A 19,794-nucleotide genomic window follows, 5' to 3' on the forward strand; every position below is an offset into this window, starting at 1 on the left:
CCCAGCAAACCAGGCACGAGCAAAAAAGCAGCAGAAGTGCTCAAGGGATGGAGGTATCCACCTTCAAGCTTCACACTTGTGAGGAGAAGGCCAGGGGTGACTTGCCAGGAACTTCTATCAGGTATTTATACTTTGGGAGCTGGACTCGATGATCCTTATGGTTCCTTCCAACTTGAGATATTCTGTGATTCTATAAATATAAAAAGCAGCAGACACGTGCTCTCCCCGAGGACCGTTGCTACGCTGCAGCAGCGCAGTTCAACAGGAACTGGCAATAAACCACCGTCACCATCCACAAACCGAAAGATGCTCTTGCCTCCTCCCCATCCGCTCTCGCAGCCTGCCAGCCTCAACCTTCATGTGGCTCAGAGAGACAGGGCTGAGCATCCACTGGACCAACAAAAGAAAATCCCACTTCTTGCCCCAGATTGGGCAGGTTTTCCCATGGACATCTCCCCACATTCCTCCACTCAAGGGCTGCTCCAGAAGAGCAAAGCTTCCCCTTGGATGTTCTCCCCATCATCTTCTCCAAACATCTGAAGCAGCTCAGAAGAAGCTTCCCTTAAAAAATTTGCCCAAGGCAGGCAATGTCACGGAAAGTTCCAGTTGAAATAGCTGTAAGTTTGGCTAACTTATAAACAAGCGAATACAGGTTTTCTAACGGAAAGTGCTGGGCAACGTTCACTGTGGGTGTATTGACAGTTCTGCCTACAGTGATTTAAATGGTTTCACTGCCAGGTATGGGGTGCTCAGTGACAAAACATGCCCAGTACATCTACATGCACCGAAATAAGCAGATCCCAAAATATTTACTTGTTTTACAGAAGTACTCAGCACACAAGCTGATGTTGGAACAATGCTAGAAACAGCTTATTCAGATTAAAACTATAACTTCTAACTAATGGCACCTAAACATGGCAGGTAGCTGCAGTAATTAAACCTGCAGCAAAAGTAAATTTTATGCACAAGGAAAGCAAAATCAGCAAGACAGTTCAAAGTGACTCACTGAAAGACCAATAAATAATTAAAATAAAAACCTATCTTTTGCGTACATTTCTCCCAGAGCAGGCCAAGTATTTCCTATTAATCTAACGGAGATGCTCTCTGCAAACACTGACTGTTGGAAAGGCTAATCACGGCCTTTCAAGATGAAAATGCCAAAGGAAAATGAAAATTGACTGGAGCCTTGCCTGATGCAGGGAAAACTCCCTGAGCAAGGAGTGGGAGACGACTAGTCGAGAAGTATTTTTAAGTAACTGAGAGAAGAAAGAGCGAGACCAGAGTGCAAGAAGGATTATTTTTCCCTTGCTACAGACCTGTGCTGATGGTTTGCTGCGGAGCCTGTGGTGCACAGCACGGCAGCTCCAGGGCATCATCGCTCTCGCCCGGGCCCTGCGCAGCCCAAACCTTTCTGCTTGCAAGTCCAGAGCCACCGGTGCCAATGACCACACTGCATGACCTTCGCTTGTACTTCAGTTAATAAGACCAATTAATACAAGTTTACTGAATTCCAAAATATTTTTTTTTTTTTTTTTGTTAATTAGAGCTGCTTCCACCTCATCGCTGGGTTTAAAACCAAGAGCTTGGGCAGCCAGGCATGTCTCTCCCGCCTGGCAGCAGGCATCGCTGCAGCTCTCTCCGGGCTGAAGTGCTCCCACTTCACAGACTTTATGGTTCAAGCTCCTGCCATTTGCCTCCAAACACCAGACAACACCCAGAGCTGAAAACCCCTCCTGCTTGCAAACACCTCCCTGCGTTGATTTGCTGCCTGCGGCAAGAGACGTTACTCCATCAGTTATCAATTCTCTTACCAATGCTGCTCTGGTTCTGTAAACCAGACTGGCAAACTAACCCCCCCAGCAATAAAAGGTTGGTTTTTTAGCATTATGGTCTATAGCTACACCCTTAACATAAGGGAATGCTAATGCAATTAATAAAATACTGGGTTTGCTGGGCTATAAATAAGGAGTAGAACGGTGGTGCTGCCTAAAACACACCTGGAATTTGACATTAGGAACGATTTTCCATTTAACTCTTTGCTTAATAGGGTAAGAAAACCTTTCAGTAACACAATCTGAGCGTTAAAGTGGTCACATTTGGTTTCTGGTTTACTTTATGAAGGCTGGTGTTGTTCTGCTCCCCTCTATGCGTGACAGCTTCAGGCATGCATCTGCGCAACCGTGTCCGAGTGCTGCAGCCCTGGATGATTCGTGGCATTTATTTGGGGTCCGTTTCTTGCACAGACCTTAGGAATTAGGTCAGATCGATACCGTTATGCCATTTATCCCCCACCCCCATTTTACCATGTTTGCCTCCCGCCAACCCCTTCCCTGCCAGACCAGCCTCACAAAGCAAGCCCCGGCTCACCAGACCCCGGTGTGATCAATGGACCCTCCAATTCGAAGGCGTCATCTTCACATTGATCATCCAACTTCTTCTTTTTTTTCTTTGATGGATCTCTGGGTTTCCTCAAAAGGGAGAGCTCTTCTGGGTGCCTGATGTCTGAGGAGAAAACAGACCACTTTTACAAAGGCAGGATGGAAAAAAAAGGGAAAAAAGAATAACCCTCGGCTGATTGTCCTGCTTTGCAATGGTTAAAAATCAAGTTGAGAACATTTTCTCTGCAAGCCTGTTGGAAACAAGCACCACCCTTGGCTAGAGAGGTAACACAGCATTTACATAAAATAACAAATTTCCCAGGCACAGCCACTCAAATGTAAATACAAGCACTGCTAGACCCTGTGACAGAGCCTAGTACAATTCCCACCCATTATCTTACATGTAAATAGAAATAAATATAAATATACTATATATTGTAAGTATTAATCAGCAGGTAAACCCCTATTTAGGCACCTAGGTAACAGGCCAGGTACTCTCACTTCCACAGGATGAATCCAAGAGTCAAGCCATTTATTTACTCATCAGACTGGAAACTTTAGAGCCTACATTTAAGGCACGCACTTTTTAAAGAGGTCTTGGCCAAAGTGTTGCCTTTTCACAGCAAAAATATAGCCTCCCCCAGTTCCCTGCCCAGGACCAGCCTGAATAATTTTAAAACCACGTTATTTAAAGTGAAGGGCACCCCAGCATGTTTGTGTTTTAAGCCATGAGAGTGTGTGGGGGCTAATGAAAAAGAGAATTTTAGGGCCGTTTCCCACTGAGGTGATACTCTGGGTTTACTTCTGCCTGCTGCAGTGACTCCCAAGTGGGAAGGAGCTTTCCGGGAAAGTGGAGCCCACCATCCATCGTACCACCAAAATCACGGTGGCACCGGAGGGGAGCCGGGAGTCCCTCGCCAGCGCTGCGAAAACCAAGAGGGGAGAAAAAAAAAAGCCCTCCATCTGCTCTAAACTATCTTCAGTCAATACGTGGGAACTGATCTGGAAAAGCATTCACCTGGGCATGAAGCCATCCTATTGCAATGATGAAAAGCTGCAAAAAGACCGGAGAGCTCTGAAATACAGCTTGGATTAGAGAAATGGAGATTATGGGTCATGCTTGAGCCTGCAAGGAAGAATTGTGGAGCTCTCCTCTGCAGCTGGTTGTCCATGTTCAAGCCCCCGTGTCGTTTCTAGCTGTTTTTTTTTTTTTGCATGTAACGCCCCAAAATGCTTAGCTGCAGGGAGATGTGCAAAGCTTTTGCCTTCGGGATGCCCTACGGAAAGCAGCCCCCGGCCCTGCCCACGTCAGAGGCAGAGGAGAGCAAGCTGGTTGCACTGCAGCCAGGCTGTATTTTCCCACCAAAAAGGAATGCTGAACAAGACAATAAGTCATTATTCTAACGAGGACAGGTTACAGGGTTCATATCTCACCACCGCGCTGGCAGCAGCGGGAGTTTGCTGTACAGGATTATAATTAAACCTGGAATTTGGTCCCCCAGCACGTGACCCGAGTGGGACACATCCCCACGGGAGATGTGTCTGCCCCGACTCACGCCCGCCCGTGCCAGCGTCTCTCCTTACTGCAAATAAACGGGGAAACGTCAGGCTGGCAGCTCTGCTCCCCCCTCGCCGTGAGCCAATTAGCCAAAAGTGCTTTTCCACGTTTGTCAGGGGATGGCTGCCATTACAAACAGCATATTCCAAAAATTACTTTTTTTTTTTTTTTTTTTTTTCTTTTTAAATTTATTCAAGCACGGCTTCCCTGACAGGTCACATCCCAGGGCTTCGTTTCCCTGTCTGCAGACACGGTGAGCAACACGGGGCTGGCACACGGGCTGTCCCCTCCTGGGAAGGACATTGTCCCAGCCTCCCTGCCATGCTATTTTAAATAACAACCTATGTTTTTCCCCTTTTTTTTTTTTTTTTTTAATCTCTGCTATTTTAAATAACAGCCTGTGCACTGCCACCACCCCACCATGCCCGTCATGTTGGGGGGGATTTTAGGTGACCTCCAGAGATTCGTTCAATGTTCCTGAATCCAGAGGTTGGGCACTTCTGGATTTAACCATCTTTCATTGCGGGTCTCCCATCCCAAACCATCATCTGGCACAGCTTTAATTTAAGCTTTATTTTTATTTATATATTTATAGATATTTATGTATTTTATATATTTCTATATACATAAGCTTTATTTAATTCAGGCTTTAATTTAACACCAATTTATTATTACTACAAACACATTATCACGCTAAACTCCAGCCCTGCACCCACTCCCCAACAGTGAGTTTCACCGCACAACTTTTTGACCATTTCTAGCAATAAATACCCAGCGTATGAATCCAGACAGCTATTTGCATTCCCATTTATCACCACCAGCTTACCTCACGAAGAAAAAATCTGCTGGGACAACCAGGGTCATGCGCAAGGGACAACACGCAGCACAGCCTAAAATGAGGAGTTCCCCTGGTATTTTGCTAGCAAGGTTTATACTCTGATGTTTATTTATGGTGTATTAGCAACTGATACAGCCTCTCAGCTGAAACCATTCAGAGAGGCCAAGAGAAGGGCTCCGGGCCAAGCTCGGCTCCTGAAAGCAATCTGCTGGAGCCAGCCCAAAGCTTGACCATCTGATTTCAAAGCGACTTTTTATAGCCCCTCAGTTGTTCATGACGCTCTCATCGGATTACGAGGGACACGGGCAAAGTTTTCGGCAGCTGCATCCTCGAGGCCGGAGCATCCCCGCTCCCGGGCACAGACCCTCATCCCCGAGACTTTACAAACCCACTGAAGGCAACCGAGGCTCGGGGGAGGGAAATTAAAAATAAAGCCCGCTCTGCTCCGCAGCAGAGAGCAGAAAAGCGGCAAGAGAGCGGCGTCGCTTTTATTTCCCACCCCAGAATTAAAGGCGAGAAGCAACGCATGGTTCCATCTTTCAGTGAGCTGATGGTGAAAAAAACGTTTGCTGCTAAGAAGTGTACAAAAGGACCTTAAGAGTGTTTTGAACAGAGCTGGGCTTGGCAAACATGGTGTTTAGTTACTGTAGCTAAAGCAGAGCCTATCCCAGGGTGTAAGGGCTTGCAGATGGTAGGACTCCAGTTAATTGGAAACTGGGACAAGGAACCACTCCAGAGCCCCAGCTCCTGTTTTCTGGCTGTAAGAGGAAGAGCAAGATCCTTCAAGTATCCAAGCGGTGCAAAAAAATTAAAGTCTTTTATATAGCTTTGGGGTTTTTTACTAAGTCCCTCTGCACCCGGAGGAGCCCGTTTGCTGGAGTTGTTCACCTGGGGTAAAACATCTCCCCAGGGTTTGACTTCAGCCCCAAATTCCCTCTTTGTTAACTATTTCCCCCACATCTTCCAGCTGAAGCCAGGTTGCTCTTGCCAAAGGTCACTTTGAAGGAAAAAAGGCCAGTGAAATGTGGGTGGACGGGGAGCAGTGACCTTCTGAACAAGGCTAATGTGTTGACTCTTCAACTGATGCGTTGGTCGGGTCTGTGTTTGCTTTAGAAGAGACTCCTTGTCTGTACACACGAGACAGATGGCACTGGCAGCGTCTACGAGAAATTACTCTAAATGATCCTTTTAGCATTTTATTTCTATTTATTGTGTAAGCATGTGAAAACCCAGCTACCCAGCCTCTTACTGAGCATTCCCGGCGTGGCTGGTAGCAGCTGCTAGCGAAAACCATCTGCGATGATACGCGGCGCGCTCCGAGCGGCGGGGAGAGCACTGCCCAAGATCTGGTGCAGAACCATTTTTCAGCTGGATCCATGTGGGAACTGTATTTTGACACCTCCTCCAGCCTACGCTGGACCAGCTGCAGCTGTGGCTAAGCCCTAACATTGCTGCAGCCCCACGTCCACATCCCAGCAGAAGGGCTTCATCAAATTTAGGGGATTTGTTGCCCAGAGAGGGGATAGATGCCCCATTCCTGGAAACATTCAAGGCCAGGTGAGACAGGGCTCTGAGCAACCTGGTCTAGTTGAAGATGCTCCTGCCCATGGCAGGGGGGTTGGATTAGATGGCCTTCAAAGGTCTCTTCCAACCCAAACCGTTCTGTGATTCTATGATTTTATCAAGTGGGTGAAATGCCCTTTGGTGAGAGGAGCACACATATATGTATTTCATGGGAGGCGTTTAAAAAATGCGACCGGGAAGGCAGCCTTCAACCTCCAAGAGAAATTTTTCCAACTGTTGGATGAAGCCATTTTACTCCCTGCGGCATCTTCTTTTCCACCTGCCTGCAAAAGTCTACCTGTGCCTGTGCTGTCTCCCACTGAAGACAAATCCACGGCCTTTTTCTCCCCGTGTAACCCCTCATTTCTCCTCCAGCCCCTGCACAGCTCACCCAGCCCAGCTGTGCCCATTTATCTCTCACCCAGAGAGGAACGGCAGAGCTGGGATGAAATCCTCCTTTTTCATAGGACACCACAGCGACTGCCCCTCGGAAACTGGCTTTAAAGAAAAATATCTGCCTTGCAGGGTGTCAAATTCACAATTCATGCTCTTTTGCACCAAATCCACCACGTAAATCTTGCAGCTGCTGCATCTGTAACCACCGAGGTGTACTGTGACGGGAAAGCAGTCGCGGTCAGAGATGGAACCAAAATCCACGTGTCTTGGCGTGGAAGAAGGGGTGATTTTGCTGCTTTGTCCTCATCCAAGATGCAGGATCCCCAGACCCCCCCCGGGCAGCGTGCCAAGCGACACACGGTGATGATTTCGGTGCTCTGAGGGATGGGCTCTCACTCCCACCAGAAATCAGATTTGTGGTTTTCTTGCATCACCTACATAACGGAACGTGGCATCATCGACAAGAAGCACTGTCTGACTACGTACTGACTTTCCCAAAATTTAAAAATATGGGAAATCAAACTAGTTTCAATATTCAGTTTTGATACATAAGGAAAATTAATGCTCCACGGCAGTGCTCTCAGCATCCACTTTTCCACCCGATTTCTGGCTCCCTTAAAAGGCCACAGGGCTGGTTTGCTTGGTTAGCTCTTGAACCATAAAAAGTCTATAATTTTCCTTGTAGCACAGACAGTATTTAGGGGAAATCCTCTCTTTAATGCCGATCCAGTTACCCTCTGTCAGGAAATGTGTTTTGAAGTGGGATATCTCTGCACTGGATCACCGCTGTCTCAAAGCAATGACTCATAAAAATTACAGCCTTTGCGCATCACCATGATGATTCTTAAGAAAAATGAGACTTCAAACCCCATTTCTCTCCCATTTCTGACTTAAAAAAAAAAAAAAAAAGTAGTATTTTTCTTTGGAATGAGTGAATTCTATGGATCATGTTTCCTGAATTTACAGAATTCTTGAGTTGACAGAACTAAGTACCCAACTTATCTTCAACATAAATTCACTCGAGATAAAGTTTTGCAAAACAGACCAGAGGCAAAATTAAAAAAAAAGACTTGTATAACTTTTGAAGTGCCTGGAGATAAGACTGTGGACGCTGGGCAGTATCTGATGGTGGAACAGGTCCTCGTCCCCCTTAGCAGAGTTTACTAGGTTTGTAGACCTGCCTACATTCAGAACATTTTATTATGGGTTCTTCAGCTGCCTGGGTGTTTAAATATTTATTTGGGCAAAAGCCAAGTTCTCCACTTGCTGCCTCAGGCCAGCAGCTACCTCAGGACATCCTGCAAAGCCTCCTGAGATGCCCAATGAGTACCCGGGCTGCAGACAAAACTGGGGTTGACCCTGGCAGAGGCTTTGCCAGAGCCTCCCCAAATTCAGGGAAAACCCAAGTGCCTGCTGACTTACTGACTTGCCACCACAGTAGCCATCTGCAAAACCACCCAAAAAAATGAGGTGGCTGGACTTTGCAGAGGCATGATTGCTGCTTGCAAACGCCAGCTGTGTGAGTGGCACCCAGAGCCAAAATCAGGCACCACAGCATAGGAGGGATCCAGGAGGAGGAAGGCAGCAGTGATGGAGCCAGACGTTATTGCACGGCTAATGAAAAGGGCCATCGGAGAGGCAGAGTTAACAAATGCTAAATATTTGGATATTTTTTTCCGCAAGTGGGATGAAATCCCCAGACTGCAGTTACCCGGATGCCTCCCAGAGCACAGACAGCACTTTGAGCTTTGCCCCTGAAGTATCTGAACTGCAGCTAAAGACAAATTAAACTCAATTAAACTAAGCGCCACCGACTAGAGAAAAAAATCCACTTACACCCTCTGCATCAGACCATAAAGAGTAATCAGAATAGTCTTAAGGAAGGAGGCAGCATGAGCTTTGCCAGCAACTTCTAATGTCTTCAGGATGAAAGTCTATTTAAAGGGTCTCTGTCAACAGCAGAGTAAGGATGAAAAAATTCACTGACTCACATGGTGACATACAACCTGATGCTACTCGACACGCAGAACAGGGACCAGGGTGGGGAGGGGACAGAAAGGGGGAATATTTTTTTCCATCTCAGCCGCTTTACAATTAAATCTCGTTATTTCCCTTACACCCGTTTCTGGTGTCCGTCTGGATCCTACACAACAGCTGCAGCTGAACATAGGCAAGCAATAAAAGAGGAAAATAGCAAAACGAAGAAGTTGGCAGCGCTACACATGGGCCTCGCAATTTAAAAAGCTGAGTACATTGCAATTTGGCCGACTCTCTAAATGGTAAGATTTCCTTCCACACCCATCCCCTAGACATATTTAGAAATAGCTGCGCTACTGCCAAACCTCTCTTCTCGTGGCAGCAAAAGGCAGCAAATCCTTCCCCAGTGTTTCACCAGGTCTGCCTCCGCGCCGGTACGTGAACAGTGTCACCCCCAAATACCCCCGCCCAAGATGCTCACATGCATCTACCAGGACTTCGTTTCAGCACCACTATTTTGGGAAAAATGCTACTTTATTTTCCAGTGGGGTGTGAAGGAAATAAAAAAGGCTTAAAGAGGTTTGCAATGGGGAGGAGTAACTCCAGGCAGCTTTGGCTCCTGGAAAGCAACCGTGCTGGGGCTGCGGATCCGCGTGCTAACGGGCACGGGCAGAGCCCTGGGAACACAGCACATCTCGGAGTACCAAAGGGTTTCAGTTTTGAGATAAAAAAAAAAACAAAAAAAAAAACAACCAAAAAAAACCCAGCAGCTTTTTATAGACCTTTTTCTGGCAACAGAGGGCATGGAAATATTACAAATACTTCAGAAGTCAGAGGACATTCTGTACCGGAGCGGAGACCATTTATAAGGAAAAAAAAAAAAAAAAAAAAGGTAGGGTCATATTCAGCGTCTAGACTGCTGGATGGTGTCATCTTCCTGGGGCTGGGCTTGCATCACACCGCTCCCAAATGCCACCGTCACCGTGTCTCGGGTTGTGTTTGGTGGCTGGAGCCTGAAGCAAGGAAGACTGGCTATCGCCTCCCCATCAGTCACGCTCCGGGCACCTCGTTATTTTGGGGCAGGGAGAGGCGAGGGGAAGCAGCCCATCACTTTTTGCAGGACCCCTCAGATTCCATCCCTCCTTCTCCGGCCCCACAAGCTCCCCGGGATGGGAGCACCCTTACCCTGAGCAAGGGGGGGGGGGGGTCCCAATTTCCCGGTGCCCCTCGCCCCCAGGGACCGGAGCGAGACGGGATGCGGGCACGGAAACTGCCGCTGCTCGACACAGGATGCTCTGCAGACTTCATTTTCCAAAGCAGGTGATTTAATTCTCAAAAAAACTCTTTGAGGATTATGAGGCAGGAGCTGGGTGTGATGCCCTACCAGCCTCCGGGGGAGGAGGGGGTGGAAAAAAAAAACCAAAAAAAAAACCAAAAAAAAAACCCGAAGGGAATTTCTTCATCTTGCACAGCCTGAGGGTGGGTAAGGGACAGAGGAGTCATGAATTTTGAAGTGCTTCCTCCCAGAGCTGCCTCCTCCCAGCTGCAGCACCACATCCTCCCCCCCCCCCCCCCCGGCGCTCCCAGCTCCCACCAGCACCAACTGGAATGATCCCTGCTCCTCTGTTCAGGCTGGAGGACAGCGTAGCTCCCAAATCTTCACGGCCAGAAGAAGAGGAGAAGGATGACGAGTGTTTATGCCATCAGCTCATCTCCCCTCACCCTGCAAGGCATGCTGTTTCCCCACGAGAAGCAGCATCGCCGGGGGCAGGAAACGCCAAGGCATGGGAAAAAACCTTCACACTCGCCTCTTGCTGTTTGCTTTTCCTCTCCCACGTGCCCACACAGCAACAGCGGATCCTGCCTGGAGTCCCTCAGTGCTCCCAGGACACGTGGAAAAAAACATCCAGGCAGGAGCAGGGGAAAGGGGATGCTGCAAGAAAGCAGCTAAAGGGCACGGGCAGATGCAAGGCGTCCGCTGTCCTGGAATCAAATGAAACCGTTGTGCCCGAAAAGAGGATTTTTCCACTCGTAGGATGATGAGTTAGTGGAAGCTTTGCAATACAACCATTGTGGAGGAAAAGAGGATTTTTCTGCTCGTTGTTACGTAGGATGATGGGGTTTACAGGCGCTCTGCAATGCAGCCCCATCTCCTCTCTCCCCAAATCCTGCTTTCCAGTGAGGATATTCCCACCCACACCAAATGAGGATATTCCCACCCACACCAGTCAAGTGTTGACTGCAGCCCCATTAAATCGCATTTGTGGCTTTGATGGGCTGTCTGCTGGGCAGAAACACCTCCCCAGTGGGCTGATGAGAGGAGGGGGGGGGGCACGCAGGAGCCTCTCTGGCAGCACCCCATCCCAACCTCTGCGAGACGGCGCGAACCCCTGGTGCTCCAAAAAAAAAAAAAAAAAAAAAAAAAAAAAAGTGAAGTTTTACTTTCTCTTTCTCTGGTCATTAATTGCAGATCAAAGGATCAAAGCTGGCCCTTCAGGCCAGCACTGCTTGCCAGCAGCTGCTCCTGGGCAGGCTGCCAGGCCACCCTTGGGGTGAGGGCTGCCCACCCCACCCACCGCCCCGCTCCTGCTGCAGGCAGGGTCAATCCGTGCCGTTAACCCTCCCGCCCGGTTGCTGTGGGAATTGAGGGGCTGCAATCCAGCAACTGGGAATGAGATTGTGTTTTTTTCCGGCTTCGCACGACCTCCAAAGAAAGCGAGGGATGTGCGAGTGGCTCCAGCATCTTCCCACAGCCACCTCCGGGAGCCGCAGCCCGGCCGGCGGCGAGAGCTGCCCTTTGCAGTAACTTCACTCTGCACAAGAACGGAGGAGGCTTTTCTCTAAAAACCAACCACACGCTGCAACGGAGACAGCTCTGGGTACAAGTTAAAGGGAATAGAAGAAAAAAAGCACAACCCTAAATAATTCACCCAAGTGTGTTCCTGATTGTGTATACAGGATTTTATAAACGCAATCAGCTAGAGTCCCAGCAACATGAGGAATTACTTAAATTACTCATTAATCATGCCATATGCTAAAATTACTGAAGTGTGTAATTAAATGCTCCGGGGGTAAAGACAGCAAACAGTTACAGCTAAAATACGAGCAACCCACAAGCACAGTTCTGTTGGCTGGACATTGGTCCAAGGCCACACTGGACTTTAACTTTAGAAATAAAGGGATTTACAAATACAAGAGCTGTGCTGTTAAAGCAGGGGCTACTTCTTTCTCCTTTCTACCTTGAAATATCTATTCAGCTTTCCCTGGGGAGACAATTTGCATGATTAATATGGGGTGCAAGTGCTCTCTGCAGCCAGCCGGTGCAGAGATGCTGCAGAGGGCAGGAAAGTGGAGAAAAATGAGGCAGCATAAACACTAACTTGGGGCAGGAGAGTGAGAAGAGGGAAACAGGCAGGTGAAGAAAGTGCTATAGCACAGTCTGCAAGACCCCAAGAGAGGGTTGTGTTGGAGAAAAAGGAAAAGGCAAGCCCCCCAAGCTGGGATGACCTCACCACCCTACATCTGCTCTAATTTTTGGCAAGCTGCGGCAGGCACCGCGGTGCGGGCAGATATCCCCCCGCCTTCCAGGAACGAAACGTGCTGTGCGAATTCAGCACGACATCCCCTGGGATGATTCTGCATGGTGGAAAGCAGCAGGCCCCTCTTGCCCGGGCGAGCCACGACCTCCCAGCCAAGATCAGCTCCTGCCTCCATCGCCAGCGCTCGGCTCCTGCGCTGGGTGACGAGGACGTGTCCGACCCACAGCACCAAAGTCACACGCAGAGGAAGAAAGGGCAGGAGGAGAGCGGGATTTGCAGGGAGCAGTTTGGTGTTTGCCCCAAGGAGCTTTTGGATCTTATGGAGATATGAACCAAGACCTCCTCAAGGTAAACACCAAACCATATCTATCTCTATCTATATCTATCTCTATCTATCTATCTCTATCTATCTATCTCTATCTATCTATCTCTATCTATCTATCTCTATCTATCTATCTCTATCTATCTATCTCTATCTATCTATCTCTATCTATCTATCTCTATCTATCTATCTCTATCTATCTATCTATATCATCCATCTATATCTATCTATCTATATCTATCTATCTATATCATCTATCTATATCTATCTATCTGTCTTCCCACTGGGAAGCGATTCCCTGGACCACAGAGGTATTTGCACACCTATATTTTTATTTATATATATATACATATATATATACACACATATATATATTAAATAATAAAGAATAGCAGCATTTGGACACCTATTTTCATACATATAATATACACCTGTATATTATATATAATATATATGTTATCTTAGTTAATACATTATATTTCATATATATATATATATATACACACACACAAAAATAGTGATATTTGGACACATATGATATACACCTTTATATTGCATATATTACTATACACCTGTATACTATATAGGTGTCCAAGAATCTCTGCAGTCCAGGGAAGATGTTCCCAGCCCCTCCAGCTCCAGCACTGCCTCCTCCCTGCATCCCAATCCCCTCTTCCCACGATCCGATGTGGCCGCCTTCCCCAGAGCTCTGCTGAACATCTGCCTCCCAGTAAACACAAAGACAAGGGCTAAATAAGATTTAATCGCTGAATTCTGCCACGTAGTTTATGTCTGTCCTCAAACAGCTCGGGCTGGTAAGAGTCACTAAAAGGGGAGTGAAGTTTCCAGCAAAAATCCTGCTTTGCCCAAAATTGGGAACATTTATTCCAGACTGTCAGATGCCATGGGAGGAAAGTCAGAAGCATCCTCGACAGATGTGTCCCCCCCTTGCCTGCTGCAGAGAGCTCCCACCACAGCCGGGCTGCAGCTATTCCCCCTTCTGCATCTTTAAATATTAGCATTATTCTGCTGGTTTGTTCATAAAACACCGAGAGCCTTGGACTTGAATAAATAGCTGCTTCAGGCCCATGTAAGGTTCTGACTGCTCGGCAGCGTCAGTGAAAGATCTCTTGTTATGTGATTAACTGTATCAGAATTTCCTGATGTGACTCACTGCTAGAAAGATTCATCAGCAACCAAGAGGAGGCCTGTGACCTCCCTGTCTAGCATGACATTAAAAATGGCAATGGGAGACACGGGGGGAAGCAAAATCAACTGGGAAATAATGCTGGCTAAGCCTTTTCTATTTTAAGGAGAAATTGCCCAGTATTTATATTTCAAAAAAAAAAAGAAAAAAAAAGAAAACAAACCAGGAAAGAAATAGCAAAGATTCGTAATCAACTATATATACCAATCTAACCACAGATGCGCCGGGGGCCACGCCGTAATGCCGCACGTACGGCTGGGCTCTTCCTGCCTCACGAAATAACTGGGTCAGCCAAGAGTAACCCTGGCTGCTTTTTGAGAGCAGAAATAGATTTACTACGGCCGAGGTCGGGTTGCAGGTTCCTTTCGGAGGGGAGCAACTGGGAAGGACGCCGGTGCAGAGCCTACGCCGAGCGCTTGTTTGAGTTCCTCAGAGAGAAGTTGCCATTATCCTGGGTTTTTGGGGGGGGAAGGGAGGAGAAAGAAGCATCGGCTTTTGGGATGAGAAATTTGTGGAGATGGGTTAAAAAGCGATGCACAAAAGCAGCAGTCTAGGACACGACCTGTGTTCCTGGTGGGAAATCATTCTTCTGGGGCTTCTTCTCAACAAGGGGAAGGATCGCGGAGAGGAGTTGGGGAGGAGAGGAGATTTGGTTCCTTCCCTCCACCAGACAGTTTTACAGTGAAACATCATCACTTAATCTCTAATATGATTTTCCACTGGAAGAGAACCCACGGAGTTGGCAGGTTTCCTATTTCAGGGTTTGTTTTTCATCTAGCACATAAATTTGCAGAAAAAAAATTACGACCCAACACCAGCAGCTTTAACATAAAGCAGGGCTGCTACTGCCTTGCCTGAGACAAAACTGAGAACAGCCTTGCTACGAAACAGAATTCAGCACAGAAAATGTATTTCTTCTTACGTTTCTGGTACAATCGGTCCCATTATTTAAGTGTTTGCACAGAAAAGGTTAGATTTAAACGGGAAAAAGAATGAACATCCAGGCCACAAGATGCCCAAGTAACTCTTGGGTGTCCGAAGTCCGAAAATACCAGTGATTTAGTAAATTTATGAGACGAGCACGTGCACCAAAGGAGAGGCAGGAGCCAAACCAAGCAACAACCTCCCCACCGGCAGCTTTCGGCGCTTGCTACTTACTGAACGTTTTGCAGATGTCAGAAACCGCCTTGAAGACCCTGTCTGAGAAGTTGACTTTCACCTTGACGTACTTCATGTTGGGCAGCTGAAGGCGAAGCAGCTTGTGCTGAGGTGTGAACTGGAGCTTGGCATCGGCCTGTATCCCGTATTTGTCCAACGTCCAGTGCGTTTTAAGGAGCCAAGTTTTCTTCTTCTCCCACCACAGCGCATGATCCGACCAGTCTTTCTTGACATCTTGAACAAAGAAACCATTTTACCCGTTAAAACTTGGACCAGAATTAGCCTTCAAAAGACAAAAGCAGAAGTTTAAATGCCTTTCACCAAGAAGTGACTATTGATCCAAAAACGCCGGTAGCCCTTTTCAGATACAAATAATTGCTTGTACTCAATTGCATCTAAAAGCCACCTCGGAGATAAAAGTAGGAAGGAACCCAGGAGGAATAAGGATGAGACACTTCATGTCTGTGGATCACTCAGCCCGGCAGCAATGCTGGTCTATGAATGACCTGACCCCTTCCCCAAAAAGGGATTTTGTATGGCTTTTTAGGTTACCTAAAAATTCTTGGGTTTCCCCATCCCCACCAAGTAGGACACCTGAGCTATCCAAAGGTGAGTCCAGCCACCTCGGCACACACGGAAAGGAGAATTAAATAGAAACACCGTGTCTTCTGCAGGTCTTTCAGTTTCTACCATCAAAACTGGAAAATTCCCAAATGAAACTAAAAGTTACTCCCCAAAGGAACAACAGTGCAAAACCCAGCAACCACATCTCCATCCAGCAGGCACGTAACCAAGGGGTCTCTGAAGGTCACATCCAAGTGGGGAAGCATTTGGGGAACCAAAGCACGGTGGTAACTCCAAAAGACAGCCACTGTGCAGTATCTTCCCTAACACTGGGAATAATTTTTGCTAATACCCGTTCTGCTCTCCCCACGTCCCCCTGCCACTCCTGAGGAGCATCTTCCAATCCACCAACCACCAAATGCCATTAACGGTGCAGGAGAAAGGGAAGGAGATGGGGGAGGGAAGGATCCAGGTGCTGCACCTGCATTTTGCAAAGCTCTGCTTAGCCTAAACCTTCCATCTCCAAAAATACCGACCGGGGCGTGTGTCAGCATTGATGGCAGCAGCCAAAGATCTCATCTCAGAGGAAAAAACAAATGTTTCCACAGGATGTCATCTGGGCAAGTATATGAGAACCTCAAGAGGCTGCAGGACAAGTTACAGGGATGGTTCTGCACTCGATATGGCAAATGACAGTTACCAGTTTTGAGCTTATGGACTTTGTGTGAGGATTATTTTAATTTTCATAATAAAAAAGAATCTTAAAAGCATGGCACTTTCCAGGTTAAGGCAGCGGTAATAAAATAATTCAGAGTTTTCATCTCCAGATGCTCCAGAGATCCCAGATTCCCAACGTGAAACATCAGTTTCACCCAAATTAAAACTGCCAGCTGATGTTTACTGGAACAGCTCCTCCCTCCATCCTTTGGCAGTGATGCTCGTGCATTGCCGGGCGTCAGCCAGAAAGCCAAGGGCAAACCCAGCAGAGTCTGGGGGTGAAGCCCCAGCAGACACCCCACCAAACAGGCTGAAGGTATCGAGGAACACACTCCAGGACAGAAATCACAAAGACTATCCCACCAGCCACATCTGAACTTAATCAAGATGAGAGCAGTGTGACAAATGAATTTTTTTCTGTTCTTATCTAAAAATGGGATCTTGATCTCAGTGTTACTGAGAAAAGCCAGTAGAAGACCTTTTTTTCTTTGAACTCCTGGTATAATGGCATAATTATGCAGTCGGAAAGTGGAAATGCTCAGCTAGACTTTTCAACAGCTTTGTACAATCAAATTAAACAAAACCAAATATAGAAAAGCATGCAAGCTTGCACAAGCCTTGGCTACTCTCAAAAAAATCTGAGAAATCATTACAATGGACTTTGGTAATGAAGTCCAACTTCTGCCCCACTGAAAGCTGAACAAATTGGCACTGAAAGACTGGGGGGGAGAAAAAAAAAAAAAAAAAAAATGGCATTTTGAATCACTAACAGAAGGGGATTTGGGTTTACGCTGCAGATTAACCTTTCAGGCCATGGCACGAATATGCACAGCATCGTCTTTCAGCCTGAGAGTAATTAACACTTTGAATTAACAGCGAAATGTTGGCTATGGCCAAAAAGGTAAAGGTTTGTGGCTGCCCCATGGGGTAGTTATATATAAAGGAGCTTGGCAAATGTTTAGCAGGTGACCTGTGGCGTTGAGTTTAACACTAACAAGACGAGAAACCTTCGGTGCTTTGCAAGGCAGCGGGTGCGACCCAGGGCTTGGAGTAATCCTTGCATGCCAGGGAATGCCAACCGCCTGGTTAAATCTGATCAAAGGTTTATAAATCTTCACCAGGGTCCCAATTCCCGAGTTACTGATTTGTCGGGGTTACAGCTTTACGACGAGGCTTATTATTTCAGCTCAGTCTTTTCCCATTTCCTGCGGTCAGTCGCAGGACTGGCCGTTACATATTTATCAGAGTACAGGCACGTCTCTGAGCACTGCAAACTCATTTTAGAGATCCCAGACCTCGAATTCAAAAGGTTACTACAAGTCCAAAACCACGCTGCAAATCTCAGCGGAGGTGTTTGTAGATCCAGAAGCTCCTCTGAGTTGCTAAATGCTACTTGCCCATCCCTGAGATGTTATTTCCAGCCACGAAGTGCACCAGCCTCACGGCAACGCTGTCACGCAAAGAAGCAGGAATGGTCAGAGCCGGGAAATGTTCATCAGCATCTCAATCAAAGCAAATAGAAAAAGAAACAGGCTTGTTAAGTGGGATGGAAAAATCCACACATATTAGTCTAGATCAGGCTGATCCCTGCTTATGGCATGGCGGGGGGAGAGGAACGCCGGAGCCACCAGGACTTAGGTGTCCTGGGTGCAATAAAAAAGCATCCTCCCACCACGGTCACCTTGGGCAAAGGAGAACGCAGAGGGATCCCTGGGAATGAGCTGCACACGTTTGCTAGGGCCAGAGCAAATCACTGCCACCACTGCTCCCCGTCCAGGCAAGGAACCTGCCGGGTGAAAGCTGTGGAGATGTGGAGGCAGGAGCTGTCAGCATCAGCTGGAACACAGGCTGGGGACAGGGAGCTCCACGAGCCCAACCCCGCCAGCAGCACCCACGGGAAAGGGAAGCACGGCGCTTCCTTCCCCGCAGCAAAAATAATCCCCACTCCCCGCTTCCTCCACCTCCCCCAGCAGCCTGAACTGAAACCTCAGCTGCTGCGAGCCTGGGAGGGCTGGGGCACCTGGCTGTGATTTTTTTTTTTTTTTTTTTTTTTTTTCTTGAGGAAGAACTTGGTTTTGCATTTGCCTCCTAAAACCGTGCAAAGAGGCAGAGGTGCAGCACGGGTGGTGCTGAGGACATTTTGTACAGAAAAACCCAAGAAGCAAGTTTGCTGTTCACCTTGAAAAGCTGTTCAGACTGTCCTGCAAATGCAAGAGGCATCTTAAATCACCCAGACAGCTGCAGAGACCTCTGTGAGGACAGAACATTATGAGAAGAGGTAAAGGGCTGCTCAATAAAGTGTTGTAAACCTTAAACATCCTTAGCTTTCAATTCACGTCCATGACTCTCTGCAGTTACACCACTCCAGCTTGTCCAGCATAATTACAGTTGCAGATTTTTATTCCCACAGCTATCACTAAATTCACATCTAGAATTCAAGTAGCAGAAAATAAGTCTTAATTGAGACGCATACGAAGTGTATTTTAATTCCGGGCCTGCTATTGCACAGATACACACGTACACAATTACCATTTAAGCAACAAAGCCAAATTTTGGTGAAATGCAAAGATCAAGGCAGTCCCATCCGCTCTGCCTGATGGCCCATTTAATCCCATTTATTCCAGGAGCTGGCTGCTCCAAACTCTTTCCCTCTGCTAACCCATGGATTTTAAAAGGCCTTTTTCTGCTCGGCTTCTGCAGCAGCTATTGAACCTCCTTTCTTCAGAAGCATGACCGTCACTTGGCACGCTCTCTGTGCAAGCTTATGACTTACTAGCAATAGTATACAAGTCTCCAGCGTTACATAAACACTGTATTTGCCTTGTTATTTTGGGATATCCCCTACTGCAGATGGGCTCTCCTTCTGTGCACTGCTCAGGACAATACAGCCCTGATATGACCAAATAAACCTCTTTTTTTTTCCACCCCCCCCCTCCCCAGCACACGGTTAAACTCCACTAGACTGATATTTGGAGAGCAGGAAACTCCAGCAGCGGTGGTCTCCACCTCCGGGAAAGGCTCCCGCGGGGTAACACCAGATCCCCTTTCACACACACATCCCTGATTAAATCCACAGGACAGCGAAGAGCCGACAAACACCTCCATCACCTTAACGTCGGAGGAAGATTATTAAAAAGCTCCTGCATAAGCTGGAGTAGGTACATAGGGAACTTCTGCAAGCTCCGCTGGTTTGCATCGTGGTTTTTTGTTTGAATTTTGGAAACAAAGATTTGCAGGTGAAGCTGGTTTTCCCTGCAATACTCTTCATGTTAGGAGGAGTGGCGGATGTAGCCAAAGCAGAGGTTTCAGTTCATTTCTTAATTATAAGTGATGGCTTTTAGAGCAACGAGTTCAAGTCCTCAGCCCTCCCAGGGAAGGACCGTGGAAGGACCTGCTCAAGCGGGGCCAGAGGAGGCCACGGAGATGCTGGGGGGGCTGGAGCAGCTCCCCTGGGGGGCCGGGCTGAGAGAGTTGGGGGGGTTCAGCCTGGAGAAGAGAAGGCTCCGGGGAGCCCTTCGAGCGGCCTCCCAGGGCTTAAAGGGGGGACAAGAAAGGTGGGGAGGGACTCTGGGTCAGG

At 47.5% G+C, this 19,794-nt stretch overlaps 1 protein-coding gene across 4 annotated transcripts in view; it reads right to left on the reverse strand.

The window, feature by feature from the left end:
- Positions 1 to 19,794, reverse strand: part of FERMT2 (FERM domain containing kindlin 2) — a 51,467-nt gene that overhangs the window by 17,254 nt on the left and 14,419 nt on the right. For all 4 annotated transcript variants that reach the window (XM_042799098.1, XM_042799097.1, XM_042799096.1 and 1 more), the window contains exons 2-3: positions 14,937 to 15,170; positions 2,368 to 2,502 (exon numbers count right to left, since the gene is read on the reverse strand). In XM_042799098.1, the coding sequence (XP_042655032.1) occupies positions 2,368 to 2,502; positions 14,937 to 15,170 (369 nt within the window). The remainder of the gene's footprint in view (positions 1 to 2,367; positions 2,503 to 14,936; positions 15,171 to 19,794) is intronic.

Source organism: Tyto alba, unplaced genomic scaffold (genome assembly GCF_018691265.1).
Source record: "Tyto alba isolate M040663 unplaced genomic scaffold, T.alba_DEE_v4.0 Super-Scaffold_29, whole genome shotgun sequence".
Lineage (NCBI taxonomy): Eukaryota > Metazoa > Chordata > Aves > Strigiformes > Tytonidae > Tyto > Tyto alba.